The sequence below is a fragment of the Mchenga conophoros genome, linkage group LG5 (assembly GCF_057382185.1).
Source record: "Mchenga conophoros isolate Kocher_MC1m ecotype Shallow Benthic linkage group LG5, M_conophoros_male_GT1.1, whole genome shotgun sequence".
Lineage (NCBI taxonomy): Eukaryota > Metazoa > Chordata > Actinopteri > Cichliformes > Cichlidae > Mchenga > Mchenga conophoros.
Genome location: NC_140530.1, coordinates 24,437,454 through 24,463,783, shown reverse-complemented (window position 1 = coordinate 24,463,783; position 26,330 = coordinate 24,437,454). Strand labels below are relative to the sequence as shown.

The 26,330-nt window shown below is 40.4% G+C and overlaps 5 protein-coding genes across 9 annotated transcripts; 3 read left to right on the top strand and 2 right to left on the bottom strand.

Moving 5' to 3' along the window:
* Positions 1-1,374: 1,374 nt before the first annotated feature.
* Positions 1,375-9,546, top strand: h6pd (hexose-6-phosphate dehydrogenase (glucose 1-dehydrogenase)). Of its 2 annotated transcripts, none has more exons than XM_085274442.1 (5): positions 1,375-1,490; positions 4,878-5,544; positions 5,640-5,757; positions 5,887-6,156; positions 6,261-9,546. In XM_085274442.1, the coding sequence occupies exons 2-5, from the start codon at positions 4,903-4,905 to the stop codon at positions 7,604-7,606; spliced, it is 2,376 nt and encodes a 791-aa protein (XP_085130568.1). In that variant the 5' UTR covers positions 1,375-1,490; positions 4,878-4,902; the 3' UTR covers positions 7,607-9,546. The 2 variants fall into 2 exon arrangements, with proteins under 2 accessions (XP_085130568.1, XP_085130567.1); XM_085274441.1 differs by lacking the exon at positions 1,375-1,490 and adding an exon at positions 1,501-3,853.
* On the bottom strand, positions 9,515-11,896 carry LOC146574623 (uncharacterized). The gene is made up of 6 exons (XM_085274445.1): positions 10,992-11,896; positions 10,842-10,904; positions 10,663-10,742; positions 10,444-10,574; positions 10,286-10,352; positions 9,515-10,188 (listed from the first exon to the last, which is right to left on the bottom strand). Exons 1-6 carry the CDS (start codon positions 11,063-11,065, stop codon positions 10,109-10,111), a joined length of 495 nt encoding a protein of 164 aa, XP_085130571.1. The 5' UTR covers positions 11,066-11,896; the 3' UTR covers positions 9,515-10,108.
* Positions 11,897-11,907: 11 nt separating this feature from the next.
* Positions 11,908-12,999, top strand: rbp7b (retinol binding protein 7b, cellular). The gene is made up of 4 exons (XM_085274446.1): positions 11,908-12,037; positions 12,243-12,421; positions 12,599-12,700; positions 12,928-12,999. The coding sequence occupies exons 1-4, from the start codon at positions 11,965-11,967 to the stop codon at positions 12,979-12,981; spliced, it is 408 nt and encodes a 135-aa protein (XP_085130572.1). The 5' UTR covers positions 11,908-11,964; the 3' UTR covers positions 12,982-12,999.
* Positions 13,000-14,378: 1,379 nt separating this feature from the next.
* On the top strand, positions 14,379-21,173 carry cenps (centromere protein S). 2 transcript variants are annotated; one of them, XM_085274448.1, is made up of 6 exons: positions 14,379-14,584; positions 14,769-14,810; positions 14,939-15,062; positions 20,355-20,388; positions 20,511-20,577; positions 20,773-21,173. In XM_085274448.1, exons 2-6 carry the CDS (start codon positions 14,781-14,783, stop codon positions 20,884-20,886), a joined length of 369 nt encoding a protein of 122 aa, XP_085130574.1. In that variant the 5' UTR covers positions 14,379-14,584; positions 14,769-14,780; the 3' UTR covers positions 20,887-21,173. The 2 variants fall into 2 exon arrangements, with proteins under 2 accessions (XP_085130574.1, XP_085130573.1); XM_085274447.1 differs by having other exon boundaries at positions 14,380-14,810.
* Positions 20,741-25,399, bottom strand: tardbpb (TAR DNA binding protein b). Of its 3 annotated transcripts, none has more exons than XR_014892484.1 (6): positions 24,616-25,399; positions 23,891-24,054; positions 23,642-23,791; positions 23,369-23,539; positions 22,215-23,276; positions 20,741-21,554 (listed from the first exon to the last, which is right to left on the bottom strand). XR_014892484.1 is itself a non-coding variant. In XM_085274443.1 (5 exons), exons 1-5 carry the CDS (start codon positions 24,854-24,856, stop codon positions 22,785-22,787), a joined length of 1,218 nt encoding a protein of 405 aa, XP_085130569.1. In that variant the 5' UTR covers positions 24,857-25,399; the 3' UTR covers positions 21,624-22,784. The 3 variants fall into 3 exon arrangements, 1 of the variants encoding a protein (XP_085130569.1); XR_014892485.1 differs by having other exon boundaries at positions 23,651-23,791; positions 24,616-25,398; XM_085274443.1 differs by lacking the exon at positions 20,741-21,554 and having other exon boundaries at positions 21,624-23,276.
* Between the last annotated feature and the right edge of the window lie 931 nt (positions 25,400-26,330).

Here is a 26,330-nt window from a genome sequence, read left to right as displayed (position 1 = left end):
AATCTGATTCTGAGAGGTTGAGAAGTTAACTAGCTGTTAACTCACACACACATGACCCCGCTGAATCAAAGCTGCTGAAACAACCACATCTGTTCAGCCAAAATACAAGGGAGGACCAGAAAGGACTACTGGCAGTGTGGTCCACAACAATCAGATCATTATTCAGCCAAAAGGACACCTGCTTTGTCCGAGGTAGGCGTGATGACATGAGACAGCTGAATAATGCAGTGAATGCCATCCAGTTAAAATCTCTTAATTAAGTAATTCTATTTTTCTATAGTTGCAGATGAAAGGCAGATTATTTAACCACGTTATTTTTAAGTCTGAGACGAAGTATTTTGAGTTTTCAGAGGGTGAAGGGGAGGACACGAGTAGAACAGCTGTATCGCTCAGACACCAACAGGGGTCGCCCTTGTTACAGCAAAACGCTGCAGAGTGCATCTGCCACCAAGTCATGAGCAACAGACAGGGACTCAGAACAGCTGATAAAAGTCATATAACACGGTGAGATATTCATCCTCATGCGCTGGGCTCTTGACCCTGAACTGTGGATTCTTTATGAAATCAATATAAGTGCAATAAAGGGCAAACGGGACTGTTTCATTTTATATTTGGCAATATACAATAATTTCAGTAAAATTTTTTACTTCATATATCAAGGACAGGTCATTCTTACCATCAAAGTGAATTACAATCTATAGTGTGAGTTTCTGGCTAGTTAAAATATGGAGGCCATAAAACCACCCTGTCCCACATTTGAGAACTCACTAATAATAATAATTTAAAAAAGTTCATGTTGCAAAAGATAATTAGTGCCAATTTCTGAACGGCATTTAGTTAAATTTTACAATAATGCAAAAAAAAAAATTGTAGACTACTTTTTAACGTGAAAGTATTGAAAAATGGGGGGAAAGCAGTTTTCATTCAACTTTCATGCTGGATTGAAACAATATAACATGTTGTTTTGTGGGCGTTAATGTTTAATAGTTTATTTAAGACCGCCTCAGATTTTAAAGTGTGTTATTCTTAAAGAAAAAACTCTAAAACATATATGAAAGTATTTGGTTAAAATTAAAACATGACATTTTCAGGTAAATCAAAGAACCGTTTAATTCCTACTTTACCTCTCCAAATATAAGCTGGTTTATACAAATCGAGTTTCAAAGTGATTCTGACCGTGAGTCTGGTCCTTGACACTTGCCATGATGTTTTAATGCCTCCAGTGCGTAAACTCAGTCAACCTTGACTTCAACTCAAGGTTTTCGGGACACTCATTAACAAACCATCCTTACAATTGTATTTTATGACACCCTGCAACACGCTAGTCAACATGGTAATGTTTTCAAACGGCATCATTCAAAAGAACTGCGCAGAGGAAGCTCAAAGTCTTGGAAAACATGTATTTATCATGTTAGCAGCCTGCCTTTGGATTGAGGGGTGTCACGTGACTGGTACAGGAAGAGCGCGCGGTAGCCTTCGCCACCGGGCAGGTTCGTCGTTTCCAGTTGTAACTTTTTAAAGAGTGCCTCTGTTGCGAACATTTCTGCTTTAGTTGCTTCGCGTGTTTTTGTAGCGTCGACACGGCTGTACTTTTACCGAGACGCTTGCAGAGCCGTGTGTATTGTGTGTAGGTAGCGGAAGTGAAGTGGGACAGCTAGCAGGTGGACTCGTGGGATAAACATGTTGTCCACCCTTCATGTGACGTCGTGGTTTTTTTTGCTTGTTGTGCCAGGAAGGCGAGCGACTGTGTGGAAAGCAGGCGGCTTCAATGCAGCATCTGTGTCTATGTACAGTTTTACAGTTTGTAGCGATGGCTTGTGAATTTCGGATCAAATCCCTGTGGACGTTACACAGCTGGTGGCAGCTGAGCTCTGTCAGCAGCATTTATGTTTACTGCACTAGTTATTGTATTTGCTTTTTCGCCGTTTAAAATGCTCAGGAAAAAAGAAGGGGGTGATCTAAAACTCCCCCTGCAGATTGCTGCTGCTGAAAGTGCTCATATGGACCGGGCAGTTTACTAAGTGCACTTGTTTAGCTGCTCCTTAACTCAAAATATCTAATCAGCCAATCCAATGTGGCAGCCACTCAGTGCTTTTAAGCGTGTAGGGACGGTCAGGAGGGGCTGGCCTGCTGAGCATCAGAATGGGAGAAGAAAAGTGATTTATGTGACTTTGAAGTTGACATAATTGTTGTTGTTGTGAGCATTTCAGAAACTGGTTTCTTGGTACACTTTTTATTACTCAGGTGGTCTACCTGTGAAATCTTGCTGACCATGTCCGTGTCTTTATGACCACAGTGTACCCATCTTCTGATGACTGTGGGATAACTCACCACATCTCAAAGCTCAAATCATCTCAAGCTGGTTTCCTAAACACCAATAATGAATTCTTTGTACCCAAATACCCCCCACAGTCAACTCAGTGCTAGCAAGGTGTGCGTAATAAAGTGCCAGTGAGTAGAGTTTTGTCTCTACATGCAGTTTAGATGAAAGTCAGACCACATTTCAATAAGTCCTGCTATACTGAGAGCTCCTTTCATGAGGTGACCTTTGGTGTTCGCATTATATTTTGTAACTGAAATTACTTATTGGTAATATAGGATGAATGAATAGGTTCTATAGTTTTTTTTTAATATCCATAAGTGAGCGTTTGAATTAGTATTAATAGCAGTTTGATCTGGAGTTTCTTCTTAAGGCTTGACTGTGACAGATCTCACCACAATGACAGAAAGCGAACACAGGATATCTCTTCAGTGCTTTTTCCAGTCCTCATCAATACTCCTCAGTTGTCAGACAAATCTTTTATTGTGCCGATCGTCAGTGGACTCTGTCTAATGCCGTTTAACTTGGCACCTGGAAAAAGCACTTCATGTCCACAGAATTTCACCAGTGCCTGGCGGGTTTTTGAATATAAGATATGGGATAGTCACTTGATCGTATGTGCACGGTAGAACAGAAGATGCAGTCTTTCCCTGTTTTTCCCCTTTGCTATTTATAAAGAGTTTCACGGATAGATGAGTCAGGAAGACTCAAGGAAGATTGTCTGTGCTGATTTAAAGAGGAAAGAAAATGAAAGTAGCTTTTGACTGACGAGGAACAAAGTGTCACATGTAGGTCAGAGCTACAGAAGAACCCTAAAGAAGCAAAAAATATTAAAAAGCTGCTGATCTGTGAGGGAGGATTACAATATAAACAAAATACTACAAAGAAATAGTACCAACAGTTTTGATGACTGCAGTACTTCTAAAAAAAGTAAAACAAAAAAATCAGCTGCCGCTGAAGCAGCCTGCCTTCATGAGGGTGGCCTTTGCTGTTTGCTTTGCATTGTGCAAACATGCAAGCTGCAGCGATTCCAGATATTGCACTCCGTAATAAAATCAGCCTCTTTCTGCTGGTTTTCAGTTCACTGTGAATAATTTTCACTCTCCGTCATAGTCACATTTTGCGGTGAGAAAACAAAGTTCAACAGATACCTTTAAGAGATTTTCGTGTGCCTGATAGCGGTGTTTTGGATATTAATGAGTGCGGATTGTTTGCCTGTTCTCAGACTGTTCCCCTCTGATTACAGTTTGTGACCCTGTGTTCATCCAGCAGAGCATGGGATCCCCTTTGCTCCCATTAAATGTGTTACTTGCTCAATAAATGTTTGCAGGTCCTTGAAAAATCATCAGTAAGTTATTTGGATTTCCCCAAAACGCCAAGAACAGCTCAGCTCTTGTACTGGAAGCTCAACGCCCCGAGCAAAGTGCAAAAGCTACGCCCCTTATCCACCAGTATCCGGTAATCATTACACTCATGACAGTATCTCTGCCTCTCAAGGGACTTCGGAAAAGCTCAGGACAGAGATTTTGCTAAGTATGGGTTGTTGTTTTTTTTTTTAGCTCTATTTATATACATTTACCACTGCTAACTGTTGCTTTTTAAAATGGTTGTCTGGCATATTTCTTAGATTTCTGGCATACAAGTTGATGGTTGTGTACTGTATTAAGTGATATGCTTTAAACATTATTTTGCACATGATATTTTGGACAGTCGATATGACCAAAGACAGACATTGCATGTATATTACATCACGAGCGTAACTGCATTAATGTCTCTGTTAATATTTCATTTGACTTTGTAACCAGAGGAATTTCTTTTATGAAGCGCTCAGAGCTGAAAGTTGATGAACAGAAAATCAATATTCAAATATTCTGATTAACTGTTTGTTTATGCATCAGGTTAGTAAAACTGACCGTTTTGGGGGCTTTTCTTGTCAGACGGCACTCTGTATGTCACAAATACACCCACTGGCTGTTAGTTACATCTTCTTAGCACCGGGTCAGATCCTCCTTTGCCTTTAGAGCTGCCTTAATTCTTCATAGCATATCTATGGTGCTGTAAAGGTTTTATTGCTCCAGATTTGTTGCTGCACATCAATGATGTGAATTACCACATCCCAAAGGTGCTCTGCTGGATGAAGAACTTGTCACTGTGGAGTCCATTTGCATACAGTGAATTAATTGTCAATGTTCAAGAAACCAGTTGAGCTCTTTGACATAGCACATTAACCTGTTGGAAATAGCCATGAGAAGATGGGTACAATGAGCTTTTAAAAGGATGGACATGGTTAGCAACAATATTCAGGTAGGCTAGGGTGTTTAAAACATGCTTGGTACAAAGTGTGCCAAGAAAATATTCCCCACGGTGGCTGCCACTGTGTGTCACAGCTGACCAGTTATCATACTGTTGCAGGGCTGTCACATAGACACAGACAACTATTCACTTGAACGATTAGCTTATGAAAACAATCTGCAAACTTTGTCTAGCTTTAATATAATCTGCTATTGCATAGTGTTCCTGAGATGAATGCCCTTCTTTCATTGCTGTGTTCATACAGGGGTTTGGACCATTAGGACCGGACAATGTTTTTGACTGTGTTCTTCCTCCTGGTCGCGTTGTGCACCCAGGGAGGAAATGGTAAGGAGGGCGAGGAAGCACAGAGACCTGGCCATGTTTCGGTAGTCATAGTGGGAGGCACGGGTGACCTGGCGAAGAAGTACCTGTGGCAGGGATTCTTCCAGCTGTATATCAACCAAGTCAGTAGTGGAAACACCTTTTCTTTCTATGGCGGGGGACAGTCCCCCACTGAAAAGGCCACACCAGTGCTCTTTGAGATTCTGAAGGCAGTCTCCTGCTCAAAGGATGTTTCTCAGGAGCGCTGTGCTCTGCTGAAAGACCAGTTTCTGCGGCTCGCACAGTATCGCCAACTAAAGTCATTAGAGGACTATCAGGATCTGGCCAAGCACATTGAGCAACAGCTTCAAGAAGAGGGAATGACGGAGGCAGGCAGGCTCTTTTACCTCTCTGTACCAGCTTTTGCATATGCAGATATTGCTGAGAAGATTAATAGTAGTTGCAGGCCAAAAAGTGGGGCTTGGCTGAGGGTGGTGCTTGAAAAACCTTTTGGACATGACTACGGGAGTGCTCAGGTACTGGCATCTCAACTTCGCAGCTCACTGACGGAAGAAGAAATGTACAGAATTGACCACTACTTGGGGAAACAGGTATGGAAGTCCTACACAGTGCATGCCTTCCACCCTTGACTCTTAAATGAATCTGAATCCAAATCCAAACATCTTATGTTTCCTTTTTTCCAAAGGTGGTTTCAAAGATGCTTCCTTTTAGAATACAAAACAAAAAATTACTTGATCCCATCTGGAACAAGCACCACATCGAGAGAGTGGAGATTGTACTGAAAGAGGCTCTGGATGTTAAAGGTGATTAAAGGGTTTATCAACTCTCTTAATTACTACGGTATTTTGAGACATGGGTAAATCATAGACATTTTTTGTTTGGTGATTGAATCATGTATTCTTACCCTGTCTTTGTTATTTTCTCCTCAAAAGGTCGCATTGCCTTCTATGACCAGTATGGGGTCATCAGGGATGTGCTACAGAACCACCTGACTGAGGTCATGACACTGTTGACCATGAGGCTTCCCAAGAACGTGAGCAGAAGTGAGGAAGTCCTTGGAAACAAGCTGCAGATCCTTAGTTCCATGCTTCCTTTAGGAAAGAATCAAGCTGTGATCGGTCAGTACCAAACTTACAAAGCAGAAGTTCAGCAGGAGCTGAATAAGACCAAAGATCACGTCAGTCACACTCCAACATTTGCAGGCAAGTACTGAAAGTTTGTCTCCTTACATTCTGCTGTAAGTGTGCTGCATTACATCTCCTTCACTGTTTAGATGCTAATATTTACTCGTGTTTCTATTTTTTAGCTGTACTCGCACAGATTGATGACGCACAATATGAAGGCATGCCGATTCTTTTGATCTCAGGGAAGATGCTAGATGAGCGGGTGGGATACGCACGTGTTCTTTTTAAAAATGACATATTTTGTGTTCAAAACCACAATAACGTTCACTGCAAGCCCAAGCAGATAGTTTTCTACTTTGGACATGGCAGCCTTCAATATCCAGCAATTCTTGTTAGTAAGAATTTGTTCAAGCCAGCTCTAGTAGACAGTGAGTGGAAGGAAGTGACGGAGCACAAAGACGTCAACGTTTTTGGATTGCCTATTTCAGACTTCTACATCCAGATTCCAATGGAGCAGAAGGAAGCTTATGCAGAACTTATTTCTCACATCTTTTTGGGACAGAAGAATAGCTTCATTAGTACAGAGAACCTGTTGGCTTCCTGGGACTTATGGACACCGCTGCTCAGCAGTTTAGCCAGCACATTTCCGCGCATCTACCCAGGTGGTGCTGATAATGCAGACGTGCTGGACATCCATCTGAAAGGGAAAGACGTTAGCTACAACAATGAGGTGGTGATAATCATTACTGATCATTTGGGTGGCACATCCACAAATGGTTTCCAAGTGATGCAAGGTAAATTTCGCAGTTCTGAAATGGTGTCTGCATGGGCCGAGCAGCTTGTTGACAAGCTCGCTGCAGATATTCAGGAAGCAGCAGAGGCAGCTATTTATGAGGGTGGTGTTTTCCATCTCGCCCTCTCCGGTGGATCTACTCCCCTTGCTCTGTTTCACAGGTTGGCCGATCACCATTTCACCTTCCCCTGGAGGAACACACATGTTTGGATGGTGGACGAGCGCTGCGTGCTGCCGACGGAACTGGAGTCCAACTTCCGCAACTTGCATGACCATCTACTGCAACATGTGAGAATCCCGTATTACAACATCCACCCCATGCCAGTGCATCTCAACCAGCGCCTATGTGTGGAGGAAGATGGAGGAGCGCTAATGTATGAGAAGCAACTCGTTAAATTGGTTAACAGCTCCAGCTTCCACTTTGTACTGCTGGGTGTCGGCTATGATGGCCACACAGCCTCTTTGTTCCCCGGTGGCAAAGCTGATGAACTTGGCGATAGTCTGGTGGCCCTCACTGAGAGCCCCTCCAAGCCACACCAGCGTATGAGCCTCACCTTTAATGTCATTAATCGAGCCCGCAAAGTTGCCCTTTTGGTGATGGGCAAAGGCAAACACGAGCTGATCACCCAGCTGAGCCGTGTGAAGGACAACCCAGACAAATGGCCTGTCACTGGTGTGAAGCCTACTAATGGTAACCTTGTTTGGTACATAGACTATGATGCACTTTTAGGATAAGAATGTAATCTCTACCTTGCAATCAGACAAATGTCTTTGGAGCTGCTTTAATTGGACTGTTGGTTGATGAGAAAGAATATATGAACCAGCACATATAGGAGGACCATATAGGAAAGGTTATTAACTCAAATCACATGTACTGAGCAGAACTGCTAAACTCTTTCAGGCTTCTAATTTATTTCCCTCCAGCGCACCGTTTGAGATCATAACAGTGTATACATAGACCAAACTTGATCAAAATAGGAAATCAGTAGAACATTGTTGAAAACAGCCCTTTGTTGGTGTCCATGTGGTTGTGAAGCAGCGAAGACGTTTGTGGTTTCTTACATTTAAAGAACTGCTCGTCTTCAGTAAGGCTTGACTAATGGAACAGGAGTTTTCCACAAGGTGAATGTAAGGTGTAAGTGTTTTATAATGTGACGATAGCCCTAACTTTAGAGTTAAGCCTAGTTTATTGCACTGCAATAAATCTGCATCGCAACCATAGTGAGCGGACATAGTTTGCATTGTACGCTGGTGCATTGAACTTCCATTACAAGTGAAACTGAGCCGTTTATGTTGGACTTGGAGATAATAACCCATATGGAAAAGAAATAGTAAAAACTTATATGATTTACTCATGAAAGTGGCCACTTTCTCATTATTTTCATATATTGCTTTAGTAAGTATCCAAAACATACAAGTTTCATTATATAATTTTTGTATGCTTTTCATACAAGTTTCACACAAGACAGATACAAACTTTATAAGATTTATATATATCTTTTCCATATGGGAAATCTTGATAAATAGTTAGCTTTACAGCACCGCAAGAAGTAGATAAGAGTTCAGAAACGACTCAGTCTATACAGGTGCACCCAAAAAATATTTATGCCCAAAATGCTGACTTTAGGTAATTTGATTACATGTATATTTTCCAAGGATTTGTTACATAATTACTTGATTGGTACACATTTAGTTTATACCAAGCATTAACCTAGCACCTAGCATATTTTCCTTAATGATAAATTATATGAATAAATAAACCTTTTATATATATTTTTATATATTTTAGTTTCATTTTACTCAAAATTATTTGAGTTTATGAAGGCAAAGAATCACTTTTTTAAAAGTTATGTTGGAGCTTGGGAAACAAGAATAACAGCATGTATCCACTTTCATTAGCACAATAAGCAGGCTATACAATTACAGCCTATTAGATTTTGTTAAATAGAGGAATTATACTGGTGCTAATCAATAATCTGTGTTTACAGAGGATATTACCAAACATACCTGTCACACCTGTTGACAGTGCATGTCAGGCCAAAGGATAGGTTATGGCGTAGGTTTAACACGGTACTATAAACCAGAAATGAGTTAGAAGGGATGCTGAGTGTATGTAATTTGTCATTAATGAAATCATTGGTCCATGTTCTTAAAAGTTTTAACCTCATATGAGTATTTTTTGTGTGTGTGTGTGTGTGTGTGTGTAAGAGAGAGAAATGCATATGAAGATTTTTGATCATTTAAGTCTAAGTGTGAAGTGAGTGGGAATCTAGAGGAATATATGAAGTTTCCTTTGCAAATTACACAGCGCAGACGATTGTTGTGTTGCTGGAAGACAGTTACAACACACGGATGAATTAAGGTGTTTGTATGTGTGAATTATAACTGATCTCAGGTGAATTTAAAGATATCCAGTTTACTGTATAATCTGCTCTTATTGGATGAATGTTTTATTCTGTGGAGTGGTACTGCCATACATACACAATCAGGTGATGTAAAATATGTGTTTTACTAAAGAGATAATCACATTCCCATACTCGGATCACATTTTTCTTCTATTAATGTAACCTGGAGGTGCTTTTGAGTCAAAATGATTGAAAACAACATTAACACTACATCATATTTTTGGTTTCTTTATTGAAGACCATCTTTAAATAAAAGCTCAATTCCACTAAGTGTCAGCAGTGGTGTTGTCTTTGTGCCTCAAGATTAGGAACAAAGTAAGAAAACATGCTAAACACATCCGTCATCTCTTTAGCTATATTAGTCTGTTGTGAATATGGTGTTTAACAAATTTAGTAGCACCTGCCATTTAAAAACAAGACAATACAGAAAAAATTTATTTAATAGGCAAACGATTAACTGAATTTACAGTTAATTTCAAAATTTCACCTGGGAAACTGAATTGTGAGAAGTCAGTTATTGTAGCTTCAGTAATAAGATAAAAATCCAGTTCAGAATTTACAGTCACACCATTGCTTGTAATCATGTCAAATCTACTGTATGAAATATTGTTTTTTTAGTAATAAATTGTTACATGAAATACATTTCCTCGGTGCAAAAAGAAAATCAACAGCTGCTTTTCTGAAGTGTGCATTAAAAAAATGTGAGCTGGATTAAGTCACTTTCCCTTTTTCTTTCTCCTGGTTTAAAATTACAAGCTGCTGGTGGCAAGGAGCCCTCATGAATTCTTTACATGTGTAGTGTCACATATCATTGTGGGACAGCTGGAGTGTTTTATAACTCATTGTTTCTGCTTGGATCTGTCACAGAGTGCCTGTTGGTTAGCCACAGTCCTCCTCTGACCATGAAAAAACCTGAACGGACAGAAGCAGGTGTTAGTCCTTCGAAATGAAGATTTTATGAATGAATGAATTATCCAGTGTGCAAGAGAAAGGGAGAGTTGTCTTTCACCTGTACTGATAGCAGAGACCACTGTTAGGACAAGGGACATGTAGTACAGCTCAGGGGTGGTTTTGGCCTGTGAACATACCGTACATAGAAATCATTGATATGCTGCAGGAGTTTTTTTGAGGGGTTGAACTGGCTAATATTGCTTTTTTTTTTCTTACACATGCTGCTGCTGTCAGAGTCAGGATAGTAGTGCACAAACCTTGGCCACATGACAGTAGACCAAACACATGGTAGGCAGCCCACAAGCTCTGATGAACTGGGTCTGTCAGTGTGAATATCACTGCAAAACCTTGAAAAAAACAATCACTGTTCCTATTAAACCTGTGTAAATGCTGTGAGAGTATCTGCTTTGGGACTGCTGAGCTGAGGAGACTTACCTGAAGCCATCAAGGACAGAGCAACTGAGGCTGACAGGTTGTTCAGAAGGGGCTGCCTGCAGTATCTTGAGGATTTGGGCCTTTAACCAAAATAGAAACCATTGTTAACTTCATGTTCCTTCTTGTATGAGTAACCTGCGGGCTGTATGGCATGATGCCATTGCCTGCGTCCCACTTACCTTCCCATCACGTAGAACTGAGGAACCAGAACAATTGTGATGAACAGTACATTCAGTAGTTGACTGTGAAGGGGGAAGTGAACGGAAAATAGATTAAGGTCATAGTAAACAGAAAGTCATTCTGAAATCTTTATGTATGAGAGTACTTACAATCTTAATCTCTGATTCTTTGGTATCCATCTGCTGCTGTGAAATGCCATGAAGACCAGCAAGTAAAGAAACATGGATGCTGCACATCCAGACGCGTATGTACTGTAACACTGTCCCTGGCACGTGTTGTATTAAAGTGCCAAACGCCCTTGTTGACCAGAGGAAGGATTGTATTTCATCCTGTCCAAGCCTGCACTTTTTACTCCTTGAACTCAGAACATTTGCCCCAATAAGTTATGCTTAAATTTTTTTAAAGTTGGTTTTAACATTTTAGACGCTTATAAATTATTTTTGTTAAAACTCGCTAACACTCTGAAATTGTATGAGATTTCTTCAGCGCCCTTTCGCCATCACTTTTACCCCCTCACCCACTCCCGGAATGCACAGGCCTGAACTTCTGATACTTGGCTACTGGGTTTAATCGCTTACTGCATTATACTGACTCATGGCGGCTGCACTGGCACAGAGAAATACAGTGATCGGTAACTTTCTATTCATGAGGTTAGCATCGACCATGTATGGTAGAAACTGGGCGGATACAGGGCTGGATGTGAGGCCGATCCTCTCCACACAAACTACGATTCATAAAGAAACACTGACTCCAGGTGTGCATGCTTACAGATTTAATTACCTCGAGCTTTTTACGCTATTATCACATCTGCGCACAAGTCCTCTTTTAGTACAAAGCCCACGTAAAAGTACGAATAAAACTGAGTATATTAAAATTAAAATAAAAAACCTTGCGTCGTGCAAGGCTGTTAATCTATTTGGAACAGGATAGTTTCCTCACATTATTTCAAAAGTCTTGCTCCACCCTCCTGCGTATGTGTCCAAATTAACTAGAGCATAAGCAACGCATCACCCTTACCCCACATTTGACACACAATAAAAAGAGCCCACCCAACAACTTCGCATCCTTCCACTCTTGAAATTCTGCTGTTGCGTCTTCCAAAGAGGCCACCTAACATCCAAAATGCCTGCCAACCTCAGTGGGACGTGGAACATGGTCAGCAATGTCAATTTTGAGGGCTACATGGTTGCACTTGGTAAGTTTCACCCTTTTTAAAGCAAATTGGAAGACTGCGTGCAGAAAATGAGATGAGTAGAAAACCTCATATTTAGTTGGTTTAGAGTTCTTGAACTTGGGTGTACGTAAAACTTATATATGGCAGGTTATAGTTTTTACTCTTTTTGGAGTGTAAACATTTTGTAGAAAGTGTTGTCACTTATCCCTCTCATTTTGACATGCAGGTGTTGATTTTGCAACGCGCAAGATTGCTTCTATGTTGAAGCCTCAGAAAGTGATTAAGCAGGACGGACATTGCTTCACAATTCAGACACTTAGTAGTTTAAGAAACTACGAGTGTTCATTCAAGACCGGAGAGGAGTTCGAGGAGGTAACGAAAGGAATGGACAACCGCACCTGTAAGGTAAAAATGTTACCAAAATGTAACCTCCAGTTTTAAAGGTCGCTATTAGATTTGTGATCAGTGGTGCAAAACAAAATCAGCCTCTTTACAAAGTGTAAACTCCATTTATGTTTAAGTATTGGGGAAACTGTGTAGTTCATTTTTTATTTATTTTATTTTTTTATGTTACTCTAACAGTCTGTGGTCAACTGGGAAAATGAAAAGCTGGTGTGTGTCCAAAAAGGAGAAAAGAGAAACCGAGGGTGGGCTCACTGGCTTGAGGGAGATGAGCTTCATCTGGTATGACTCTGAACTTTATGCTGGTGTCCCTGTTAATATTTTAACTTATAACATTCACAATCCTGTGATTGTACATGTGTACAACTGTAACCATACAAATGAAAATGCTGCTCCCTCTGAACACTGATGCCATTCATTGAACTCCTGCTGTTTTTTGTTTGTTTGTTGTTTGTATTACCCTTTTAAAACTGATCTTCAATTACAATTTTTTTTTTTTCTTTTTTCAGGAGCTCACTTGTGGGGATCAAGTCTGCAAACAAATTTATAAAAGGACTATGTGATTAAACTCTCAAAATGAAGTGCATTGTGTGTTTATTGTCTCGTTAACTGACATCATAACACAACAAAAACTATATCTTTTCCTTTTTATATTTTAGAATGATGCACAAAACACTTTCCACAATCCTAAAGTGTTTTATACTAAAGCTTTCTTAGGAATTTAAAGCTACCTTTGTAGATATTTATCAAACGAAATGCTAGTCTTTCCGCATACGGATTCATTTCATGTTGCCATAATGAAAATGGCAAGCTTTCTCACTTTCTAAAACATGGTGTTAACAGATGTTGAGATTAAATTTCTCTGCTTTAAAAAAAAGCAGTAAAAGTAGAGGGAGGTTAAATAACTTTTATAAAAAGATAAAGGAAAGAAGTGGACGTATGAAAGAAATGATTGTTTTATAGTAAAGTGGGGGGGAGGTGTTAACTTTTAGCAACGGTGCCCTTCGGCTTCCAGTATCACAGAACCAAAACATGTCTGCCAGTACAGTAAATACATGATGTTGTTTAGACTTGCTCGCTGATGAAGTGTCCTTGTTGGCACCATCTGACAGACGACACACATGCATCATGTTAGCACTAGACGTTTTAAAACTATTTCAACGTGTGCACATGCAGCATTTCTCTCTGAGGTTTTGCCCAACTGATCAGCATGACTGTAATACTGTGACCTAAGTTGCAGAAATTAAGCATGACACACTGTCAGACTTCTCAAGCTGATTGGCAATTGAAGTACAAGCTGAGGAAAGATCTCATTCAAACCCTGGACTTTGTAAACTATGTACTTCCTTTGACTGCATGATCGTGCACTGTGATTACTCAGGAGGAGGTGGAGAGCTGATCGATTTCTTTCTGGAGGGTGCTGTCCACAGAGAGCACCATCAGTGCTCCAGAAAAGCCTTTTTGATTTTCCTCCTTCTGTGACATGAAAAAAAAGAGCGTTGGGGTTATCTTTCATTCTTTTAATGCATCACAAAATCTCATGAGGTCATGAGCAGAAAAAGATCATCCAGGGTTACTTATAATTGTTGGCTGGTTCATTTTGAAGATGTTTTCATTGATCATTGCTGTTATCTTCTACAAACATTAAATAAAGCATCTAACCCATAGTTTAAGTAAACTTAACAGCTTTAGTTCCTGAACTGAGATAAGCAAGATTTTCAGGGACAACAGCTATCAATCAAAGCTGTCATCATAACCCTGTCAGACCACAGTTTTACAATTTTAGAAGTTATTAATTAAAATCAGACTTTTGGGAGAAGTGACCCATTGACCACACAAACTACTTAACATGGAAGAATGTGTCTGTTATATGTATATCTGAGGTGGACTTGAGTGTTTTACTTAACCCCCCTGGCCCATACGCTAACATTGAGTGTGTGGGGTTAATAGCCTTTACGGAAGCCAGACGCCAGGGGGCGATAGAGACGTTTGGGCTTCACTTTAGGGAAGTCAAACAATGGGGACGTCATTTTTTCCACAGTCAAAGCACACTGGTTGGAAGTGAACTGAAATGTAAAAGACTAATAACACCAGGAGGGGGCAGTAAGCGGAAACTGTGGATACCAATTGAAGCAAAACACTGAAGAAGAAGCGGCGGACTCGTTGGTTTGTTGACGCATTTATGCCGCGAGTTTAATTTTGTAGCTATCAGACAGTTATCTCTGAACAAATAGCTTAAAAATCAGTTTACAGGTTACATATCGTGTTTTCAGCAGTAGTTAATCTTCAGTTTGTGACTTTCCTTTTTGTTGTGGTTGTCTGGGAAATCTTCGGTTTGGTTTGTCAACAGTTCTGCTTGAAAATGTCAGTGGATACAGAAGAAACTCACCAGGTAAGTGTTTCAGTTCTCTTCACTGATTGCCTGTTTGGCTAATATTAGCTAACACAAAGGGACGTTGCGAAAGCTACTACACAGGACCGTTATGATGTGTTTTAACGTGATGTGTTTTGGGGTTTTAGAGGTTAAAAGCTGCAGTTCATTATACAGTGGGTCGTCTCTGCCAGAAGATCGGTGAAGACCACCGGAGACCGTTCAGCCGACAAGCTATAGCGGCAATAGCCGAGACGACATTCAGACAGTGTGGTAGGTGTTCAACTAATGAGGATATTCTTTCACTGACCACTTTATTAGGTATACCTGATTTCTAATCAGCCAATCAGATTGCAGGGGTTAAGTGACTTCAAACGTGATGTGGTTAGTTTTCCGAGTGTTTCAGAAACTACTGTGATTTTTTTCTCCGCACACAGCCATCTCAAGCGTTTATAGAGAATGGTCTGAAGAAGAGAAAATATACAGGAAGCCCATTTCCCTGAGTGAATATGCTTTGTTGGCCAGATCGCTTTGAGGTGATAGGAAGGCAACAATAACACAATACCCCCTCATTTCAACTAACATACAGAAGCGCATCAGCACAGTATATCAAAGTAGATGGGCTACAGCAGTAGAATACCACACCAGCTTTCGCTCTTGTCAGCTAAGAATAGAGATGGGTATCGTTTAGGTTTTATCCGATACCGGGGCCAAACCGGTACTTTTGAAATGGAGCCGGTGCTTAAACGGTGCTCTAACTGGTGCTTAAAGAATGGAGACTCCCCACCTGGGACTGACTTAATCTGGGACTCCCCACCATTTGACCTAAGAACTGAAGAAGCTTCTCAGATGAGAGGTGAAATGTCTGCAAGTAACTTAAAGAAGTCCAGACGCTTTTCTTTGCAAGCTCCTTTGATTAAAGAATGGAGAACACAAACTTTGTCCAAAAACCTCTTACGTTTTTATTTTTAGAAGTCTCTTTTTTTCTGCAAAATGATAACCAAGTTAGCCTTTTCTGTTGATACAACATACCTCCTTTGGTTGGAACCGGTGCTTAAACAATGGAAAACACAAACTTTGTCCTAAAACCTCTCATGTTTAGCTGTTTTTTTTTTTTGTTTGTTTTTGTTTTTGTAAAAAGATAACAATGTTTGTCTTTTCTGCAGCTATAGGGCATATATGGTATCACTCTGTCAAACAAGAAGACAGCCGCATGTAACTACAACGGTGTTTGCTAGTTCACCTTACATGCATTAATGTAATAACGTGGTTAGCCTACTCAACGTATTACACACGAGCAACTAGGGCTGGGCCATATTATACCGTTCACGGTAATACCGGTATAATGTTAGGCAACGATAGGAAAATGAAATATCGCGATAGAATGGGAGTAAAACGCGCATGCGCAGTGCCTTTGTTTTCATACGCACATGGCCGATTGTTGAGTGAAACAGATGAACCAGAATTGGTTTGTAAAAATGGTGCAACTTCCGTGATGTGGAACTGGTTTGGTGTTTGTCCGTCAGGTACACGACAAAGCACATTTTTTTGCAGAACATGCAAGCGGCCGTTGTTATTGTCGTATTTGTCGGACTAAGATGCTCTTAAATCTGGGAGTAATCTGGGTCCTAAACTCCGTATGCTTCAGGTCAAACAACACTGCAGCATCACTGAGCGTTAAAAACTGTCTAAATTCTTTCATCTTTAATAAAACGATCAGCATTGCTGCTTTACCAGGTGTAACTATAAAGTTTAACTTCCAGGCATCCATGAAAACAAAAGTTATTACATTTAACGGAGTTAGAAGTTAGCAGGAAGCTAGCGGAAGTTAGCTCGCTAGTTTCGCTAGTTACCTAAGCATGATATTGCATGTTCTGACTGAGAGATTTCTGAAAAAAATCAAACGTACAGCTCTGCTATCACTTCCAACATAGATGAAGACAGGAAACTAAACAGCAGTGACGTTTGTAGGGTTACTGAAGTTGGGCTAGCTGGTATATAATGATGTGCTACGTGATCGCTAGCGACACAGCTATGTTAGCATAACATAAACAGTGAAGCTGGAGGACGAACACTAACACTTTTCCACTTATAAAAGTTAACGTGAAGGTTCTTCATGGTTAGAGACAAATGCAATCGCATGGCAGGATACTGTAAACGGACCAAACTTCAGTCAGGAGAACAACTGAGATAATCCATCCACTATACGAGGTTAGTCATTAATATACTGCAACAACATGGGAATAGAGCAGCTGCCAGAGAATTCAACATTAATGAATCAATGGTACAGAAGTGGAGGAAGCAAGAAGAATGAGTTTAATAAAGTTTGATTTATCTGACTGCTTTGTTTCGCTTAATGTGCCTTATAATCCCGTGCACCTTATGGTCCGAAAAATGCGTACTGCACACTGCAGTTTAATGTTGCAAAGCACCTCTTTTTAACTTCAGTGGATATTATACATGGTTATGCTCAGGATATGTCAGCCCATTTCTACTGGAAATGCCTTTTGGTTAAACTTTCAGCAAGGAATTTGCATTTGCACTGTTACATTTTTATGAAGCTTTAATGTACATAAAAACCAGCTTCTTGTTTAAGTGAAAATAAATGGAAGGTTGTCTTTTTGCGCTAGTAATGTTGTGGAGTTGTATTTTGTCTCGCATCAATTATATCGTCAGTTATATCGTTATCGCAAATTTTCAAATATATATCGTGATAAATATTTTTGGCCATATCGCCCTGCTCTACGAGCAACATTAAGCTACTCGCCCAGAGAAGAACGGCTGCTGCTGCTATCATCATCTGTCATCATTTCTGCTACACTGGCAGGGCTAGGGGCCACGACTCTCCTCTTCGGTTTTTGGGGGATGTTGCTAACTCCAGGTCCGATAACAGGCACCACTCCCGCAGTAGATGTGCACGGTGTGAGGTCTTGCAGCAAGCTATCAAATACGGTGCATTTCTTGGCTTTAAAAAAAAAAAAAACGCTATGTGTCGCCAGGTGTTTCATCAGGTTCAAGGTTTTACCTCCTTTGCACAGTATCAGCTTAAAGCACTTGTTGCAGGCTGCTGAGTTTGCATCTTTTGCTGTGAAGTACAGCCAGACTTTTAACTGCTTTGCCTTGGGCATTTTTAATCTGCAGCTCTGCTCTAAAAGAACGTACATACCTGGGCCTGCCTACTATCCTTGGAAAGGTAAAATGATTGGCTAGAATCCAAAGTGTATGACATCTCAAGAAAAAAAAAAGCACAGAAATAAAGCACTGAAATGTGCGCTGCTTTTCGGTCTGGGTACTACCGTTTATGTCAGAACTGGTGCCATAATGGCACTGGATACCGGTACCCATCCCTAGCTAAGAATAGAAAACTTAAGCTACATTTCACATGGAGTCACTAAAATTGTACATTACAACATTTGAAAAATGTTGCCTAGTCTGCTTATTCTCAATTTGTGCTGGAACAGATGGCAGGACCAGGATTTTGCATAAACAACATGAAAGCATGGATCTATCCTGTCTTGTATCAATGGTTCAGTTGGTTAGCTGAGGTAGAGGGAGGTCTGGGCTTCTCAGCTTAGGTTGCTGCTTTTGCTGCCTGGCCCTGGATAAGCAGTAGAAAATGAATGAATGAACTGTCAGTCTGTTAGTACTGATTGTAGTACTTAGTACTGTTAGTATTGTTGCATATCCATGTCCTCTCTTTTATGCCAATAGTATATCCATTGTATGACATAGTGCATTATTCTGGTTTCCAAAGGAATCACACATCATGTGACGAAACTCAGATCATCTCAAAATGGTTTCTTGAACATGACAATGAGTTCACTGTACTCAAATAGCCTGCACAGTCACCAGATCTCAATCCAACAGTACCTTTGGGATGTGGTGGAAAAAGACAATCACATCATGATGTGCAGGTGACAAATCTGCAGCAACTATATCATGCTAACATGTCAATATGGACCAAAATCTCTGTGTTTCCAGCACATTATTAAATCTATGCTATGAAGAAATAAGACAGTCCTGAAAGCAAAAGGGGGGTCCAACACAGGACTATAGCATGGTGTACATAATGAAGTGTGTGTGTGTGTGTGTGTGTGTGTGTGTGTGTGTGTGTGTTTTAACATTGTTTATCCTCTGATGGTATATGTTATAAAATATGAAAATTTACTGGCACATCAGTACAAAGTGTGGCGGTATTTACATACCCTGCCTAACAGCAGCTCTATCTCACTGTGTTGGAACACATTTTTCAATAACGGATATATAAAATATCATGCAGATTCATAATGTACAGTTTTGCATTTTTAAACCCATAATACAGTTATTGTTTAGAAAACTTAATATACCTTTCCATATGAAATTATTGTGAAATTCAGTTTTTAGCTGCTTCTTTTTTGTAATTCAGTTACACTCAAGTAGTTGTTTTCACTCTTCGTTTTTAATGAGCATATTTCAACATATATGATATATATATCATATGATTTGACCAGTCACATGTAAAATTATTTTGCATTATCAAGACTGTATAGTTTTCCTTCCAGGCTCAGATTAAATCAACAATTTGCAAGCATGTAAAATTTAGTCTAAATATGGGGATACAATTCCAGCTTTTTTTCCTGATATAACTTTTTGCAACTCAGTGTGCTAATATGCTCTTTGGTGTGGATTGTAGAAATGAAATGACATTACAGAACTCCTTAGATTTCATCAAAAAGGAAAAGAGACAGAGGTAAACTCTGGGTTTCTTGAGTTCAGAAAGAGAACAGGAAACACACTTTTCCTAAGCTTACCCTAAACCCCATTCCTGGAATAAAGTGCAGTTACTTAATGAGTTGTCACTGAATTCAAAAATTGTGTCAAAACAATAATGGAGTCAAGTTTGGTCCATGTACAGTAGTCTTTTGTTGTGGTGTGTTAGGTTTATCAAGGTAAAAATGCAATACAGGTGGTGGCCATAGGCAGCGCTCTCACTCTTTCTCTTCTGTTTATTTATTTTTAACATATAGTTTTGCTTTTCGTTGATGTCCTTGTCATTACTGGAACATGAAACAGCACCTGCAGCCTTTTTAGGTTGCACAGGCAGTCCAGGTTAGCACATCCATATGGTCTGTCACAAGATTTGTTTTGTTTCCAAGCATAGTGTGGAGGAGAAACCAGGAGATGGGCTATTAGAGGAGGGCTGGACAGAGCTGTAGACAGGCATCACGAGAAGCACGTATATGTATCAGTCAGATAAGGATAAGAAGAAAGCCACAACCTGCAAAACCATTTCCTTTTTGGGGGCATCTTGTTTCACCTCTAGTGAACCTGTTCTCCCTTTCATTTGCATCAAAGAAGGTGATATGGCTTCTAAAGGGTCCATTTACATGAAAACTGCAATATGCCTTGTTATACTGTGCTCACGTTCCCTTATTTTTATTTAACTTTTGAGCAATATCTATGGAAATGAATGGAGTTATAATCTGAAATGATTCTAACTCAAGTGGACCAAGGATCCACAACAGTCAACATTAATGCAGTTTTGCAACAGACTGAAATCAACATTTCACTCTTTGTTTTTAACAGATATATTTGCCAAAGACCTGGAGGCTTTTGCAAGGTAAGCTTTTTTTTTTTTTTGTCCCAGCACCATATTAACAACTTTACCAAAAATACTTTGTTACTCAAACTGCAGCTATTCAAATATGTCCACGTGGCTTCCAATCCCAAATTTCATTTCAGGCATGCTAAAAGAAGCACAGTGTCTGTAGATGATGTGAAACTTGTAGCCCGCCGCAGTACTGCTTTGGTGAGTTATTCAAAGAAACAACACATTCAGTGACATGATTTCTGTACAGTTAACTTACAGTACAACAAACATGTAGTCATGCCAATGTTAACCACTAAAATAATTTCAAATAATTGTTTACTGAACCTGTGTATTGCGTATATAATCTACAGCAGACAGCAAATTTAATGTTTAATTTGTCTTTATTTATTTCAGTCCATCCACATACAAAATAAAAGTGACGAACTGACCCAGGAGCACATGAGTTTAAAAAAGAAGACTACTGCAAAGAGAAAGAACACAGAAACTGAGGAGGAAAGCAGAGAATAAGGACAGGACACAGGCAAGCCTGCGGTATCTGACTTGAGCCCAATCAATCAAATAAACATGAAGACTGACTTACATGTATCTGATAAAGCCAAGAGCCAACAAAAGTCCTAGTTCTTTCATGGGACATGTGCCTGTCAAAACAGTTATGTAGCAAAGATTTGGAGCAAATAAGTGAAAAGTTCCATCCCAGGATCTGCTAATGTGATGTTGAATTTTAGTGCATGTAACAATTTTGACCTGATTTGTTACCATGTATGAATGAAACATTAAACTTGATTTTTAAAGCATTCGCCAAAGGGACCCTACAGAAACTGTTCCCTTCATGTTTTTCAGTGAGACTCTTAAAACAAATCCCCAATTCCAAGGCACAGAAACCTGACATTAGCTCTAGTATAATAGCCAATTCGGGAGAGAGAGAATATTGCTGAAGGAAAGCAAAGCCACATTGCTGAGCTGGACTGTTTTACCTTCCCAGTACCTCATACGTGTGGATAATTAAAAAAAGGGGATCATTCACGAACAAGCCATCAAAAGCAGCAAAAAGACAGGTACTACCCCATGTCTGAGAAGGCCACACACTGAAAGTGTTGGAACTTCCATCTTCTTCCTTCAGAACAGACTTCAGTCAGGGTTCAAACGGAGACCTCGACCAGCAGAGCCCAAAGTCCCTAGATGTGTGAATCGAATTAGATGGTTTTTGATTTGACAAACTTGACTCAAGTAATAGCAACTAAGCATCTATTCAAATGAACTTTATTAGAGAACTCCCTTCATTTGACATGTTTATAAACACCTCACAAACAAAATCTACTGGGAACCATTGGACACACCACTCCACGTTCGCACACCATCACTCGCGTCCCCCAGTGTCTTCAGCAGGTGTCATCCACATCAAGTACACACTTACAGATCAGTTCATTAACATGAAAGCACACACCATACGGCATTCAAATCAGATAATATAAGCAATACAAATATTCATCACAACATTCCACTACATTTCGATATTTCTGCACTTGACAGACATACTTAAGAATAAGGAAAAACTTGCAAAGATTAAAAAAAAAAAAATCTTGAAGTACTAATTAAACAATGTCCATGTTAGGGGAGGCGCTCGTAGCATCTGCAGCTTCCACTCACACACTCAGAAAGCAGTCAACTTGGGCTCTTTCACTGCACAACCAGTCCGTTTCACGCGTCTCTCTCCGTTCGCTCACTCATCGCTTCACTCTTCGCCACAAGCCATCCTCAATCGCACTCATCAGTTCTTAAAATGTCAGTTGCGCTGTTCTTTCCATGTAAAAGTGGATAAAAGTGAAAACACCCACCGTCTCTTAGAACATGCGGAGTGAAGCCGTTCTTTGATGGCATAGCATTTACAGGTGGGAAGAGGGAGAATGATACCGATATCACCCCAAGAATGCTGCCAAAGAGGAGCTTCCTCGCAGGGAAATGGAAGAGAGGTGAACTGCAGAAGAGATTTCAATGAAGGCTTTTCCATAGAACTTGACTGCAAATAAAGTTGCACTTAAAACATTTATGTTTCAACCAGATTCTTCCCAATGCAAGATTGCCTTTTAGGTCGATGACAATGCCGGATAATGGTGAACCACGAACATTCATGCATTTTCAAAGATGGTTATCACATTTCACAATACATGCATTAGAGAATCCAGTTGAAATGGATACAAACAAATGAGACATCAAAAATAGCACTTTTCTCAGACATCCTGGTAAACAATTCACTTCAACACTTCCTAAATTAAATCTTTAGCATTTTTTTCCAAATGTACAAAACATCTTCACGCAAAAGTGTTAAGTTTTCAGATACGCATCAACACCAGAAATAAATTTCGAAATGACTCTTTCTCGCAGTACTTACCGTACAAACACTTAACTTACATACCCCACCCAGATGACTTTGACTCCATGCTGGACCCAAAACCTGAGCTAAACCCACTACCACTGGTTGTAGAGTTTGACCCTGTTCCCCAGCCAAGACTGGCTGAGCTGGTGCCGTAGTTACTGTTGCCTGTACTGAAAGACTGACTCTGGTCTCTACTAGAGCTCGTTCCACTGGAGGTGCTGCCTGAGGTGGATGTCTGCTGCTGGCTAGCCAGCATACCCATCATACCCCAACTACTCTGCAGAGCAGCCTGTGCAGCAGCCATCATGGCAGGGTTCAAGCTGAAGGAACCAAAATTAGCCAGACTACTGTTAGTGCTGCTCCCTAACCCACTACGGCTGCTACCAAATGCTTGAGCCCCAAAACCATTTCCGAATCGTGCTGTGCGATCAAACTGCCTATTGCCATGTTTGGGCTCAGCATTTGAGATGTGAACACTGACTCCTTTGATAATAAGGTCTTCTCCACAGAGAGACTGGGCAACCTGTGAAAGGAGAAAAAAAAATTTGATTATGTGGACGCAAGCAACACCAACAAAGAAGGAAAGAAATACCGTCTACATATTTCATACGTTACCTGATCATCTGCAAATGTAACAAAGGCAAAAGCACGGAATGGCTTGGGAATGAACACATCTGTGACTTCTCCATACTGCATAAAGAACTGTCGTAGATCATCTGTGGTCATGTCTTCCGTGCAACGGCCTACAAACACTTTGCGGCTTCTTAGTGGCTCATCAGGACCTTGCTGTAAAGAGGAAAGGAGGGTGCATTAGCATTACAGATTGTTAACCACAGTATTGGCTTAGTTTTGATTCCCATAGTGTGTGGGTATATGCATGGGCATTACCATATTCACCTTCGAGTTAGGGAGCTTGCAGTCGCACCACCTCCCATCGATCATATGGCGCTGAGAGATCACCTTTTCCTGAGCTTCATACTCTGTGAACCTCACAAAGCCAAATCCTTTAGAGTTTCCGGTCTTGGCATCCCGTTTCACCTATGAAAGAAGAAAAAAATAAAACACCAGCAAAAATAATAAAATAAAACAAATAAAAAATTGCAAATCAACGCAAATGTTTTACTATCCAAGTAATACCTGAACCATGATGACTTCACCAAATGTGCTAAAGTAGTCTTTAAGGTCCTGTTCGGTCGTTTTCCAAGGAAGACCCAATACAATCAGGTCCGATGTTTTCATATCTCCCCTCTTCATTTTCACGGCAGAAGAGGCATCGATTTCATCCATTTTTCTTTTATTGTCTAAATGGAAAGATTTGGGGGGGGGGGGGGGGGGGGGGGAGTTAATATTTTAAAAGCTATACAACCAAAATGCAAAATATAAAATTCTTATATAGTTAGTAGTTTATGCATTTCCCTCTTTCCCTTGACATTTAATAAAACAAATTGCACACCACTTGAACAATAATAATTTAAAATCAGTTCTGGTGATATTCCTTTGGTGAAAACCCAGTCAGCTCTTAATTAAATCTTAATTAAAAAGTTCCTTAATGGAATCGGGCGAAACAAAAACACCACCAAATGGTAAGGTTAAAATAATCATGCCCTTCAAAACAAAGTCCAGCAATATAGGTACTTGGTTTGGCAGAAGGACTTTAAGGAACAAAATCAATCCTTTGGTGCTCTTTTTAATGAATGGATTTAGTGCCCGAACTCTGGTGGGCGTGACCAAGTCACTTGTCACGTCACTTATCCATTTTCAGTAACCTGAAGCTACTTCATGAATTATAAATAACATCTGCCCACCTGTTCGGATAAAGTCTCTAGGTTTAAATAAGAACAAGGAAAAACACCAATCCTTACCTTTTGGATAGTTCACCACGTACACGACATTCCCCCATCCATTTTCTGGCGCGTGCAGGACCCCTTCCACGAGTCGCACTCCTCTCATGCACTGAGACACGGGGCTCCTGAACCGCAGGCCGCAAGCCCCAGGAAACTGAGCCGCCACGGTGGAAAGAAGAACAGTGCCGTCGTCTTCGGAGGGAATCTCCATGGGCTCCTCATTTTCTTCCTCCGCCACTCGAATGTACACCTCAGCCATTTCCCCGCAAAAATAAAACTTACTCGCAGAAGCAAAACAATGCTAGCGGTTAGCTCGCTAATTGTCCACAGAATCGGCTAACCTTAGCCGATGACGCTAACAGGACTGAATGAGTCAGGCTAAACTGTTTATTATACTTGAGACAAAGACTTCTCAAATACAAAAAACTAAAACGGCGTCGGGGCTAGTTTACATCCAAATGATTTAATCAATAATGCTACTTTTAGATTGCGCTAAAAAGCGGGCAACGATATTACTGCTCCTTTGTTTGCTGGGACGGGGATCTGTGCCGTCAACACCGGACGACGACCGCTCTAACGTGCCTGTTGAAAAGAAAACTGCGCAAATTCCGTCAGCTAAACAAAAAGATGTAACGTTTTCCTAAAAATAGTTTGCTCGGCCCAGAGGAGTGGTGCAACTTAAATAAAGCGCTTGTCTCGTCCAACATGCAAAGTAAGGAAAGCTCAGACGAGTATTTTTCCACGAGGCGAAAAATAACAGCGCCATGTAAGGCGAGCAAAATGGCATTATCTAAGCGAAGAAGGAACTACGTCACTAAACTGGAAGGTTTCATTTCACCCAGGCAGGCGGGGGCCGGTGTCCTGTCTGTGTCGGTAAAAGTAAGTAGCAGTTGTAAGTAAGTACCTACGTAATGCATTCTAAGGCTAATATTTTATGTTTTACTTTACTGGTTTATATTGATTAAATGCAATATAAACAATGAAACTTAACAGTTAATTGTGAATTTTGTTTCCCCCCCCCCCCCCCCGTAAACGGAGTAGATAAGGCCTAGTGTATGTCATTTACAACAACAGCTTCCGTTTGTTGGCTGGAGATTGGAAGATGGCGGTTTGAATGAGCTATACAAACTTTGAAAGCCAGACAGATAATAAGAAGTTAGGATCACAAGTATTTACCTACATTTTTAAATTGTAGGTAAATGCGCCCCCGCCTTTCAAATTTCAGAAGACTGGAGCGTGTCTAAAGCATAGCTGTCATGCCCATGTTAATGTAAAATGCATTATTGCGTCGGTTTGGGGTGAACTTAAAAAAATCCAGTTATGATGAAGAGACTGGCTTTTTCAATATTAAGTCATTTTCAGATAATTGGTCTTTCTGCATGGCTTATCCCCCTAATAGGATGTTGTTCACTTGAACAGTGAAACTTTAAAGTTCCATGTGCATGCAGCAGTTTTACAAACCAATTTTAGAAGTTTGGGGATCAACATTGACCGACTACAGACAAGAGGTAAAGCAACGGAAGCTGGTGCAGGGATAATAAAGGTGATGATCATTGGTTTCGGCAGAAAAGGTAACTCCCCTCCTCCTCTGCACTTCATCTGTGGGAGTGGCCTCCACTTTCAGGTACCTTGGTGTATCTCATTGGAAACTTTACCTGGAGCCATAACACTTGCTACCTACTTACGAAGGGACACCATTTCTTTCTCATGAACCTGAGGTATGCTAGTACTCT

Coding starts and splice junctions, on each gene's coding strand:
- LOC146574623 (XM_085274445.1), bottom strand. CDS start 11,065: ATGTTTCTTTACTTGCTGGTCTTCATGGCATTTCACAGCAGCAGATGG. Junction 10,905..10,991: donor AAGAATCAGAGATTAAGATT/GTAAGTACTCTC, acceptor CCCCCTTCACAG/TCAACTACTGAATGTACTGT. Junction 10,189..10,285: donor GGTCTCTGCTATCAGTACAG/GTGAAAGACAAC, acceptor CTGTCCGTTCAG/GTTTTTTCATGGTCAGAGGA.
- rbp7b (XM_085274446.1), top strand. CDS start 11,965: ATGCCTGCCAACCTCAGTGGGACGTGGAACATGGTCAGCAATGTCAAT. Junction 12,422..12,598: donor TGGACAACCGCACCTGTAAG/GTAAAAATGTTA, acceptor TTACTCTAACAG/TCTGTGGTCAACTGGGAAAA. Junction 12,701..12,927: donor AGGGAGATGAGCTTCATCTG/GTATGACTCTGA, acceptor TTCTTTTTTCAG/GAGCTCACTTGTGGGGATCA.
- h6pd (XM_085274442.1), top strand. CDS start 4,903: ATGTTTTTGACTGTGTTCTTCCTCCTGGTCGCGTTGTGCACCCAGGGA. Junction 5,758..5,886: donor AGAGGCTCTGGATGTTAAAG/GTGATTAAAGGG, acceptor TCTCCTCAAAAG/GTCGCATTGCCTTCTATGAC. Junction 6,157..6,260: donor TCACACTCCAACATTTGCAG/GCAAGTACTGAA, acceptor TCTATTTTTTAG/CTGTACTCGCACAGATTGAT.
- cenps (XM_085274448.1), top strand. CDS start 14,781: ATGTCAGTGGATACAGAAGAAACTCACCAG. Junction 14,811..14,938: donor ATACAGAAGAAACTCACCAG/GTAAGTGTTTCA, acceptor TTGGGGTTTTAG/AGGTTAAAAGCTGCAGTTCA. Junction 20,578..20,772: donor CCCGCCGCAGTACTGCTTTG/GTGAGTTATTCA, acceptor TATTTATTTCAG/TCCATCCACATACAAAATAA.
- tardbpb (XM_085274443.1), bottom strand. CDS start 24,856: ATGGCTGAGGTGTACATTCGAGTGGCGGAGGAAGAAAATGAGGAGCCC. Junction 23,792..23,890: donor GTGAAGTCATCATGGTTCAG/GTATTACTTGGA, acceptor CTTCTTTCATAG/GTGAAACGGGATGCCAAGAC. Junction 23,277..23,368: donor TTACATTTGCAGATGATCAG/GTAACGTATGAA, acceptor CTCCTTTCACAG/GTTGCCCAGTCTCTCTGTGG.